General features: G+C 34.9%; 1 protein-coding gene across 4 annotated transcripts in view; it reads right to left on the reverse strand.

The window, feature by feature from the left end:
• LOC127846465 (uncharacterized) overlaps window positions 1–12646 on the reverse strand; it is an 86213-nt gene that overhangs the window by 24997 nt on the left and 48570 nt on the right. For all 4 annotated transcript variants that reach the window (XR_008033515.1, XM_052377719.1, XM_052377718.1 and 1 more), the window contains one exon: window positions 1995–2078. Coding sequence is in view for 3 of the 4 variants with exons in the window: in XM_052377719.1 (XP_052233679.1) it covers window positions 1995–2078 (84 nt within the window). In the remaining variant the exon portion in view is untranslated. The remainder of the gene's footprint in view (window positions 1–1994; window positions 2079–12646) is intronic.

Genomic DNA, 12646 nt, shown 5'->3' on the forward strand with positions numbered 1-12646 from the left:
ATTTTTTACAGCGTTATCTTAGGACCATATCGATAATCGGATACATGTTTACACACTATTTCAACCAACGTTTCAAAGATACGTTCTTACAAGTAAAACCCCCTGTTCGTCAAACTTGCAGCAGATAAATCGATGTGCATACAAAACATCGCGATACCACAACTCTTTATTGAAACAAAAACCACTCGTAGAAGCAGGGAAAGGTCTAAATGTAAGATATCGATAATTGTCAAACGATATTTTGATATTATGAGGCACTGTCTTAAACGACTCGCGATGGTAAAGGGTGATCGCAACGACATAAACTGGTACTTTCATTATTTAATCTATATTGCAAAACGCCGGATAAAGAAGAGGGTCGATTTCTGACATACCCGTAGCCAGGGGGGTGCGTTGGGTGCGTTAGCACCAAATGTTTTTGGACAAGTAAAATCTTGTACTATATGTTGCACCCAACTTTATTGGACGCAAAAACGGTTATTTTTTTTCAAGGTACCAAGTGAGTCTTCGTATTTAAGCGTTAAAATAATGTTGTATTCAATATGCAACCGACAGGTCACCATATAATTATTTCTTTCGATTAAGTCATTTCCAAGACAGCGCGTGATATTTATTTACAAGTTTAACCGTAGAATTGTTGAAATCAATAGAAGTTGTGACAGCAAAATTTGAGAAGCTGGTTCCCGCAAAATGGAATTGGAATCTTTGTTACAAATAGATATTTGTTTTCTGTATAATACAAATTTATTAACCAGGCACTCTAATCCGTATAATATCGATACTTATTTATATATATATATATATATATATATATATATATATATATATATATATATATATATATATATATATGATACTTAATGTTTGTTTTGTAACTTTTATCATCGTATTTAATGTCTATAACTGTAATAGATATCATAACAAAATGTAGAAGCCTACTTATTGTGGGTTGAAATCCCAGTTCAATAACCTTTTCGACAATTTTCTAAATGGCTGGGAAACAATTTGATGAACTTGAATATATACATAATCTTATGAAAAAGCAAATACATTTTAGATGATAATTAACGGAATGTCATGTCAGCTTCCGAAAACTTACGATACAGAAAGCTTTTTGGTTTCACTGATCATACAAATTGTGTAAAATCGCATAGTTTTAGCATAATTGTATGGGTGCTTTCCAAATCAGCCTCGTTCCAATATCTCTTACCCTCGTTACAACTAAATAGGATATATTCAAAGCATATAAATAATTTATTCTTAGCATTCATTGGCTGTGTCTCTGTTCCAGTTGATGTTATGTGCCTTCAACTTAATCTTTACTTGACTGAAATCAAAAACACCCTTCGACTATTGCCGAAGACTAATGGGTCACTGGTTAATAACTTTGCATTATACCAAGATTTATAACAAGAACACATTGTGCACAGCATTTTCGACAGACTGAGTTTTGTTATATCCTCGTACAACCATTTTCGGATCCCCTAAATAGTTTTCCAGCAAAAAATATCAGCTATGCACAAGTCATGATTATTTGTTTTGTTGAATGACAAGAAAACAAATCATTGTTACAAAGCAATCAAGCTTTTTTCGTAGTTTACCAACACTTAATAGCATCTGTTCTACTCAACATACATACCTTTCCACGATGTTTAATTATGTCAAACTTAACACTAGGAATTTCCTATTCTTAAACAGATGTTATAATGAATTTAAAACGGTATAACATATGATCCGTTGTACGTTAACGTTTAATTTTCATCAACTATGACGGATCTTGTCAAATTTGTTAAAAGTATAACATGTGTATTTACCATTTCTATAGTCATGAACTCAGTCATAAAAAATGTTACCCTGTTATATACTGCTGTCACTGGACCAAATACAAATAGTGGTCATGTGAAATGTAATAATACATATTTTCCATGATAGATGTATGGGAATTGTACTTTAATTGGCTAATCAACACACGAATGATAACATAACTTTCTTACATTCATCAGTGTCTGCCTTCGTGTCATTGCTCATGTCTTGGTAAGAAGTACCCGAAACTAGTCTCAATTCCGGTGGATTCCATTCTATTTAATGAAAAAAAAACATTCATGGAATCATGGTTAGGTTTAAAATGTAAGACATCGAACAATGTCAAACAATATTTATATCGTTTATATTGTGCAATAGTGTGTGCACGTTCTAAGAGGGTTGCCATCAGGATTTGTATTTTCTCCTAATTTGTTTATTAAATGCACAAACAATTAAAGTGATATAATGCGCATCTAACAGTATATGCTATGTTTATAGATGTCTATCGCAACCGTTGTTTATTTTTGGTGTTTTCACTTCATATACACTTATATTTGTTAATGCAGCATCAACATACCAAAACAATATCCCGGAAAGAGAAAAATAATGCATTTGAATATCAACCGTACTTTCGTTTGACAACTGATCATGCATTACGATGTGTGTCTAAACTTAGTCTTAGTGCAGATTCGTTCATACGACACGATTTTTTTTACGGATCATTTTAATTTCCTTCAACGATATATATTCATACGACACACGAACACTAACTCCGATCATAATAAAAAGACAGTTCAGCTCGGCCTGGGACAGTCATGTAAAATATCAAATGTAATAAATATTTTTTTATAAACAACTGGTAGCAAGATGAGTTGCAGATAACTGGTCAGTTACCACATTTAAACTAACTCTTTTGACCTGTTAATTCTTTTCAGCTGAATTCAACAGTAAAACATGCACATAATATCATTTTAAGCTCTTTTAAAACACTGTATGCTATTCTTCTGAAGCTTTATTATCACAACGTCCATTTGGCTTCATTAGGCACTCAAGATAGTTATTAAACATGCTAAGAAGAAAAAGAAAATTGAAAAATTAAAAATCTGGTTATTGTTCAGTCCTGAACAAGTTTACTTCAGCAAAATTTGTCGTAATATAAAAGTTCACTTTAAATACTTTGCAAACCAACATGCATGTATAGTTTAATACGTACATGTAATAACCCATAAGAAATTAAGGTGTTTTCATTGAGTATATCATTTCTTATGATGAATAACATCACAACAAAACTCGCAAAGTTCACAAAAACGTTTGAATTAATTTAAGCATAGTTAATTCCTAGCAAACAAAAAACACGTTTATCAGCACCAAGCCCGTTAGCTGATCATCGGTTGCTTTATACAATCATCTCTTGTCTAGCAGTCGTGTGATTATCATTAGTTCTACCTTGGTCTGTAACTTTGTAATTTTCAAGGAAAAGTTTCTTGGATTAGTAGTATTGTCGATTGGACTCAGACATACTGGTAAGATCGCATATTTTTATTAAGAAATAACTGGTTGTTTTCTGAGCAGGGATGCTTATGGCAACGTAGCTGTGGGAACTAAATTCCTCGTCGGTGGCCTGCCATAAATAGTTACTGTATGGCATGACACATCGGAAAACGAAAGTTTCAGGTCAACATCCATAGGTCGGTGTTTTTCATATCGGAAACACTTCACATTTGTAAAGGGTATATTGCTGAATTTCAATGACTATGTTGCTTTTAGGTAGTCATTATAGTGCTTTTTGGTCATTTTAATGATATTGAAATCGGCTTTACGTCGAGCAGTCTTCGGGGTTCTAATAGGGAAACTGGACTGTACACTTCAGACACTTTGAGTAACTTTTCAATGCCACTATGGACGTTGTCAACTTCCTGTATTTCATAATGCCCGGGGCAGCAGAACTTTTGGACAATTTCTTCAACATACTGGTTTTCATGAACAATTTTACTGTTTTTTGGTAAAATGTGTTCATGGTTCATAGCAGCATCACCTACTTCTAATTGGCTGTCATCTGTTAGCATGATGGCTATTAACGTAGCATAATTATCAGCATTCACATTCTCTTTGTCGATAATATTAATCTCATTATCATTGCTCTAAATCAGTAAGTTGTCTTTTTCAGCCACAAAGCGGTCTTCATTAGCGCTTATGGTATGTAGAATGTTTTGATGATCTTCAGTAATAAAGTTTACTGCAGAATGTTCTTCATGTTCATTTACATTCACGTTTTCGATATCCTTGTCAGTAAAGACATTCTTTTGAAGTGGCTCAACGTCTTGGTCAATTACAAAGTGTTCATTATTGAAATTTATGTTAAGAACACTATTTCAATAACTATCAATATCAAAGTTATCCATGAAAAGCGAACTAGGAGCCGTGTTTGTGTCATAAATGTGCACGGTTAAGTCATTACTCTTGTCGGCGAACAGTTCATCATTGCCTAAATGCTCTTCAGGATCGCGTTCATACTCGTCTAAAAGACGTAGCGTATCCAACAAATTTAATCTGCTCATACTTGAAGTCCATGAATATGAACACTTATCTCAAAGAAAATGTCGCTTACACGTCTGTTTAATTGCCTTCTATTCACTGACGGACATAAAGATATATGCAATGATAATAATGTTGAAACGATGTTGCTTAAATGTTCTCACAATCAACTGTTTCTGCGACTGACTTAATAGACAAATCGAAACTACACTGGGTTTTATTATTGTATTATGCCCCCCTTCGAAGAAGAGGGGGTTTATTGTTTTGCACATGTCGGTCGGTCGGTCCGTCCGTCCACCAGATGGTTTCCGGATGATAACTCAAGAACGCTAAGGCCTAGCATCATGAAACTTCATAGGTATATTGATCATCATTGGCAGATGATCCCTATTGATTTTCAGGTCACTAGGTCAAAGGTCAAGGTCACAGTGACTCGAAATAGTAAAATGGTTTCCGGATGATAACCCAAGAATGCTAAGGACTAGGATCATGAAACTTTATAGGTATATTGATAATGACTGGCAGATGAACGCTATTGATTTTCAGATCACTAGGTCAAAGGTCAAGGTCACAGTAACTCAAAACAGTAAAAATGGTTTCCGGATGATATCTCAAGAATGTTTACGTCTAGGGTCATGAACCTTCATAGGAACATTTATCATGACTGGCAGATGACCCCTATTGATTTTCAGGCCACTAGGTCAAAAGTCAAGGTCATAGTGACTCGAAACAGCAAAATGATTTCTGGATGATAACTCAAGAATGCTTACGCCTATGATCATGAAACTTCATAGGTATATTGATCATGACTGGCAGATGACCCCTATTGATTTTCAGGTCACTAGGTCAAAGGTCACAGTGACTCTTAAATAGTAAAATGTTTTCTGGATGATAACTCAAGAATGCTTACGCATAGGATCATGAATCTTCATAGGTACATTGATCATGACTGGCAGATGACTCCTATTGATTTTCAGGTCACTAGGTCAAAGGTCAAGGTCACAGTGACTTGAAACAGTTAAATGGTTTCCTGATGATAACTCAAGAATAATTACGCTTAGGATCATGAAACTTCATAGGTACATTGATCATGACTGGCAGATGAACTCTATTGATTTTCAGGTAACTAGGTCAAAGGTCAAGGTGACAAAAAACGTATTCACACAATGGCTGCCACTACAACTGACAGCCCATATGGGGGGTATGCATGTTTTACAAACAGCCCTTGTTTTATTTCTTATTCGAGAGTCCTTAACAAAAGCCTATTTCACAAGTTTAAAGCCTGTTTCACTTACAACAAATAAAGCTTTATTTCAAGAAACTTAAATATTGAACACAAAAAGTTGCCGAAATAGTTCATCAAACTTTATGATAATCCAATCTTTAAATTAATCTTACGTTTAAACTTAGGTCGAAAACATGAACTCCAATTGTGACAAGCGTACAGGAGTATAAATACTATTATAAATCTGTCTACTAAAATATACACGAAAAACAGCAAGAATAAGGAAAACATGAAATACATGAAGATATAAATGTAACCTCATGTTTGACCTAATTGAAGACAATCGACCCGAGCTGCAATGCAGAGGCTCCGCTAAACTCCGCCGGAAGAGTCCAAACACGTGGAAACTCCGCCATATAAATGTACATGTATATCTGTATTAACAATGTTCAATATTTCGCGACAATCGGGTCATAAACTTAAAGCGATATTATACGATTTTGTCAAATATTAATGAATTTATATAAAGTGTGTTAAAAACTTATTATACATATATTTCAATATAAATTAAAATAAAAGTTAAGAAGAACATTTGTCGAAAAATGCGAAAGAAGCCAGATATTTAATTCTGAAACCGAAAATGTCTGTACAGTCGAATTTGCCAGCATGTATATCATGCATGTAAGATGTGAATCTTAATTTAGTTTAACGGTTCATTTTAAATTCCTGCAACGATATATATTCAAACCACACACGAACACTCACTCTGATCCGAATAAAAAGACGAATGCTTCGGTTATTGAAGGAAAATACGTACGAAATATCTTTGTCACAATCGGCTCGGGGCGCTCATTTGTCTTTGCTTCATTTTATGTAATTCTTCTTCAATGTATAATTGTTCTTCCCTATTTTGTGCTATTGTAACATATTTTATCAATATATTACAATTTCAAACAAATTAAAAAAAATCGTATAATCTCCCTTTAAAGACATTAAAACAATAAAATACCTTTTTTCATTTTTTAAAAATTGTTCACCATAGCAAATAACATAACATACAAATTTGTTTTTAAACTAAGCTTTCCTTAGCACTGTTTCGATAATGATTCGTTATTGTTAACCAAAAAGAGGCCTTATACATTTTACTATGAGAAATCATGAACATAGCTTGAAAGTTTATTTTGAACATCTGCAAAAACGTCCATTAAATTTATGTTCATTGGATTGAACGCATCCGAGAAAGCAACTGAAGCCGTACGGTTGACAGACGCTATCTGGCTATTCTTATATTTTGTTGTAATAAATTCAATCTTTTTTGTGATGACGTCATCGTCGGTTTCGTCAATGCTATCGTCACTTATCACTATTGGACAGTTTCCTGAATCTGAGGTGTTACAATAATCTCCCGTCAATAAATGTCCTAGCTCAGATCGATTGTAAATCTGTTCAAGCGTAGTGATGTCTGTAGTAGGTGTTGGAATGTTGTGGTTAATAATTTGCTCATCAAGTACCATACATCAGGCAACTGCAGTTTCTGAGATATCTGTGAATGGGCTACATCGTCATGCGGGTTCTGTGACACATTGTCCAGCCAAGCTTTGAACTTCGCATCAAGAGCGTGTATATCGTGCCTGACTGTTTGCCTGTGCGTTTGCTCTAATTCTTCTTCGTCGGACGATATGTCTTCATAGATATTGGTATTAAGGGGTGTACGCAACGAAATTGCGCTAGTGTTTGCGTCTTCACTTCAACAGCATTCCGATGAGTTTTTGGCTGCGAACAATTGTTGTTCGTGTCAGTCATTTAAGCAGCATCCTCAATAGTTGTTGGCTGCGGACTATTGTTGCTCGTGTCAGCCATATACAAAACGAGATCCGATACAAGTTTCCTGGCTTCTTTTTTGCTAACGTTATAAACGCTGGTTTAATGTTTTGAAACATAACTCCTTTTGACATTTTCCAAGTCAAAACACACCGTAACTTAGCGATTAACTGAGCGCCTTGACTCTACACGATCTTTTTCTCGTTCTGCGTGAGATTCATTACGATCTTTTATTTGGTCAATATATTTCGGATTCTCTACGCTTTCAGTGTTCACATTTTCTATTTCACAAATATCACACCTATCCCTTTTAGGTTTTTTGAATGAAATGTTAAATTCCTTGTTAAATATATTCCTGTATTGGCTATTCTTTAATGGTGTGCAGCCTGCAGCATTGCATTTGTCTATGTACAATTCATACATTGCATTTAACGACAAGTTAGCATCTAAATATTCAACTAAGCTGTTTGCGCTCCAGTAATGCGACGGTCGTCTTTGAAACGACTGTATAAGTGTTGTAATAAAAGCTTTGTCACTTGCGGTATTGTCTTTGTTGTTTAACGTCCTCTCATATCCTGCTAATCTCCTTTACTTTTTGAAATCTGTTCATGCAAATTCCTGACTCTACATTCATCTACTCCTATTACTCCAAAGAAAACGTCTTTACACATTCTGAACTTGTCATTGTCTTTTAACAGATAGTATGTTCATGTATACTTTCTTATGGATTTTGTTTTTTTCGTGTCAGTGCTTTGTCTTTCAGTTGTATTTGCAAAGAAAACATACTTTTTATCATCAGTAAGTGACCCAAACTCTTTGTTTGTTTTATCCGCTGATTCTTTCGGAAATACCTTGAAACATTTAAATTGGCACTTCCCTTCGCAATCTTTGTTCAATTTAATTGATTTTCTTTGTAAAATCACACCTTTCCCAAGTTGTATATTCTTGCCAAGATTGTCTTTTAGCCTTCCTTTTATTCTTTGCCAAGGACATATAATCTCTTGTACATTTTCTTCATCGTGGTTTACTGTTTTCTTGTAAAATGTTTGGTTCATAGCAGCATCACCTACTTCTAATTTGCTGTCATCTGTTAGCAGGGTGGCTAGTAACGTGGCATTATTATTAGCATTCACATTCACTTTGTCGATAATAGTATTCTCATTATCATTGCTTCGAATAAATTCTGTTTCTTTTTCAGCCACAAAGCGGTCTTCATAGGCACTTACGCTATGTAGAATGTGTTGATGGTCTTCAGCAATAAAGTCCACTGCATAACTATCTTCATGTCGATTTACATTCATGTTTTCTATATCATTCTCAGTAAAGCCATTCTTTTGAAGTTGCTCAATTTCTTGGTCAATCACAAAGTGTTCATTATAGACATTTTAGTTAAAAACAATGTTTCGATCACTATCAATATCAAAGGTATCCGTGAAAAGCGAACTAGAAGCCTTGTTTGTGTCATAAATGTGCACTGTTAAGTCATTACTCTTGTCGGCGAACAGTTCATCATTGCCTTATTGATATTCAGGATCACTTTCATACTCGTCTAAAAGACGTAGCGTATCGATCATGTTAAATCTGCTTATACTTGAAGTTCATGAATATGAACACTTATCACAAAGAAATTGTCGCTTACACGTCTGTTTAATTCCCGTATATTGACTGATGGACATAAAGATGTATGCATTGATAATAATGTTCCAACGATGTTGCCTAAAATGTTCTGGCAATGAACTGTGCGGCGACGATTATTTTTATCGTATGCGACTGAATTAACATACAAATCGAAACCACACTGGATTTTATGATTTATTTTATTTCTTATTCGAGAGTCCGTAACAAAAACATATTTCACAAGGTTACACACTTTCACTTACAACAAATAAAGCTTTATTTCAAGAAACTTAAATATTGAACACAAATAGTTGCCGAAATAGTTAATCAAACTTTATGATAATCCAATCTTTAAATTAATCTTACGTTTAAACTTAAGTCGAAAACATGAACTCCAATTGTGACAAGCGTACAGGAGTATAAATACTATTATTACTCTGTCTACTAAAATATATGCGAAAAACAGCAAGAATAAGGAAAACATGAAATACATGAAGATATAAATGTAACCTCATGTTTGACCTAATTGAAGACAAACGACCAGAGCTACAATGCAGAGGCTCCGCTAAACTCCGCGGGAAGAGTCCAAACACGTGGAAACTCCTCCATATAAACGTACATGTATATCTGTATTAGCAATGTTAAATATTTCGCGTATTTCGCGACACTCGGGTCATAAACTTAAAGAAATAAAAACAATAAATCCTTTTTTTTTTCATTTTTTAAAAATTGCTCACCATAGCAAACAACATAACATACAAATTTGTTTTTAAACTAAGCTTTCCTTAGCTCTGTTTCAATAATGAAACGTTAGTATAAACCTAAAAGAGGCCTTATACATTTTACTGTGAGAAATCATGAAAATAGCTTGAAATTTCATTTTGTACATCTTCAAAAACGTTCATTAAATTTCTGTTCATTGGATTGAACGCATTCGAGTAAGCAACTGAAGCCGTAGGTTTGACAGACGCTATCTTGCTATTCTTATATTGTGTTGTTGTTTTGAAAGTTAAGTTAATAAATTCAACCTTTTCCGTGATGACGTCATCGTCGGTTTCGTCACTGCTAACGTCACTAATCACTATTGGACTGTTACCCGTGTCTGAGGTGTTATATGTAGAATAATCCCCTGTAAATAAATGTTCTCTATCAGATTGATTGTAAATCTCTTCAAGCGTAATGTTGTCTGTAGTAGGTGTTGAAATGTTTTCGTTAATAATTTGCTCATCAAGTACCATACATCAGGCAACTGCAGTTTCGGAGATATATGTGAATGAGCTACTTCGGCATGCGCGTTTTGTGACACATCGTCAAGACAAGCTTCGAACTTCGCATCAAGAGCGTGTATGTCGTGTCCGACTGTTTGCCTGTGCAATTGTTTAAATTCTTCTTCGTCGGACGATATTTATTCATAGATATTTGTATGAATGTGTGTACGCAACGAAATTGCGCTAGTGTTCGCGTCGTCCACTTGAAAAGCATTCAGTTGAGTTATTGGCTGCGAACTATTGTTGCTCGTGTCAGCTATCTCCAACACGAGATCCGATACAAGTTTTCGGGCTTCTTTTTTGCTAATGTTATGAACATACGTAAAATGTTTTGAAACATAACTCCTTCTGACGAACTTTGATTTGCAACCAGTTATTTCACATGTAAAATGTAGTAAGTCCTTTCCATGTTTCTCCTTAATATGGCGATTTGAATTCCGTTTATTGAAATATGATCGTCCCTCCACATATTCCAGAATGAATTTAATACTTGTCGTCCCTTTTTCCATGTTCCAAGTAGTCTTGATGTAGAAGATATTTGTGGGCTACAATCATCGTCAGCATCAGTAGTTGTTTCCGGTATTCCGATGTTTGGATTCAACATGAGAAAATTACTTGGAGTGAGTGTTATTTTCGAGTTAATGTCGACTCCGATGTAAACTAGTGGTCGACAATTAATTACAGCATCATTTTTTAAAGATCGTTTGCATTTGAACCACTGTTAGTAATCTTCGACCGATACACTTTCTTAAACTCCGCTTTACCAGTCCAATAAGTCTTTCATAGATACCGCCAGTCAATGGCGCTCATTCTACAATTAACTTACATTTGATGCCTTTGTCTGAAACGTAGTTCTGAATGTCGTTGCTTTTTAACGTGTTTTTCCATGCTATTTTAATACCTTTACATACAAATTTGAACTGTTGAGTATTGTCGCTGATAATCTCGGATCTATGTACCATGAAATACTATGAAACGTCGAAGTCCCATCAGAAACTCCTCTGAAGACAAATCGCTCATCAGTTTTTAATGTATAGTTCGAGTAACTAGGCGAGTGAACTTCGCATCAAGAGCGTGTATATTGTGTCCGACTGTTTGCCTGTGTGTTTGTTCTAATTCTTCTTCGCCGGACGATATTTCTTCATATAAATTTGTATGAAGGCGTGTACGCAACGAAATTGCGCTAGTGTTCGCGTCGTCTACTTGAAAAGCATTCAGATGAGTTGTTGGCTGCGAACTATTGTTGTTCGAGTCAGCCATCTCCAAAACGAGATCCGATACAAGTTTCCGGGCTTCTTTTTGCTAATGTTATGAACATTGGTTAAATGTTTTGAAACATAACTCCTTCTGACGAACTTTGATTTGCAACCAGTTTTTACACATGTAAAATGTAGTAAGTCCCTTCCATGTTTCTCCTTAATTTGGCGATTTGAATTCCGTTTATTGAAATATGATCGTCCCTCCAGAGATTCCATATTTATTTCAATATGTGTCGTCCCTTTTTCCATGTTCCAAGTAGTATTTGTGCAGAAGATATGTGTGGGCTATAATCATCGTCAGCGTCAGAACTTGTTTGCGGTATTCCGATGTTTGGATTCAACATTAGAAAATGACATAGAGTGAGTGTTATTTTCGAGTTCATTTCGACTCCGATGTAAACTAGTGGTCGATAATTTATTACAGCATCAATTTATTTTAAGATCGTTTGCATTTGAACCACTGTTAGTAATCTTCGACCGATACACTTTCTTAAATTCCACTTAACCAGTCCAATAAGTCTTTCATAGAAACCGCCAGTCAATGGCGCTAATTCTACAGTTAAATTACATTTGATGCTTTTGTCTGAAACGTAGTTCTGAATGTCGTTGCTTTTCAACGTGTTCTGCCATGCTCTTTCAACACCTTTACTTGCCAGTTTGAACTGTTGAGTATTGTTGCTGATAATCTCGATCTATGTACCACGAAATGCTATGAAACGTCGAAGTCCCATCAAAAACTCCTCTGAAGACAAATTGCTAAATGTATTACTCGAGTAACTAGGCAAGTGAATAACCATATCCACACTTTGTTCACACCATCACTACATTCACATATAGTGGACCTAAATAGTCGATTCCTGTTCTAGCATATATATTAATATATGTTTATGTTAATAGTTATAATAATCATATATTCACGAATATTCATTGCGGCATCTTGGGACATTGCTTTTGTAGACTTGTAAAGATTAATAGCTTCGCTTTCAGAGTGTGCTCCGGAAACAAGGTTATCTACGTATATATCGTTTGTTATCTTCGTAGCCTGATCATTTGTAGGTTTCTAGGTGACACAATTTATCGTAGCTCCAAGCAGGAAAGGACTCGATACAACACCAAAT

Source organism: Dreissena polymorpha, chromosome 9 (genome assembly GCF_020536995.1).
Source record: "Dreissena polymorpha isolate Duluth1 chromosome 9, UMN_Dpol_1.0, whole genome shotgun sequence".
In the NCBI taxonomy this organism is placed as follows: Eukaryota; Metazoa; Mollusca; class Bivalvia; order Myida; family Dreissenidae; genus Dreissena; species Dreissena polymorpha.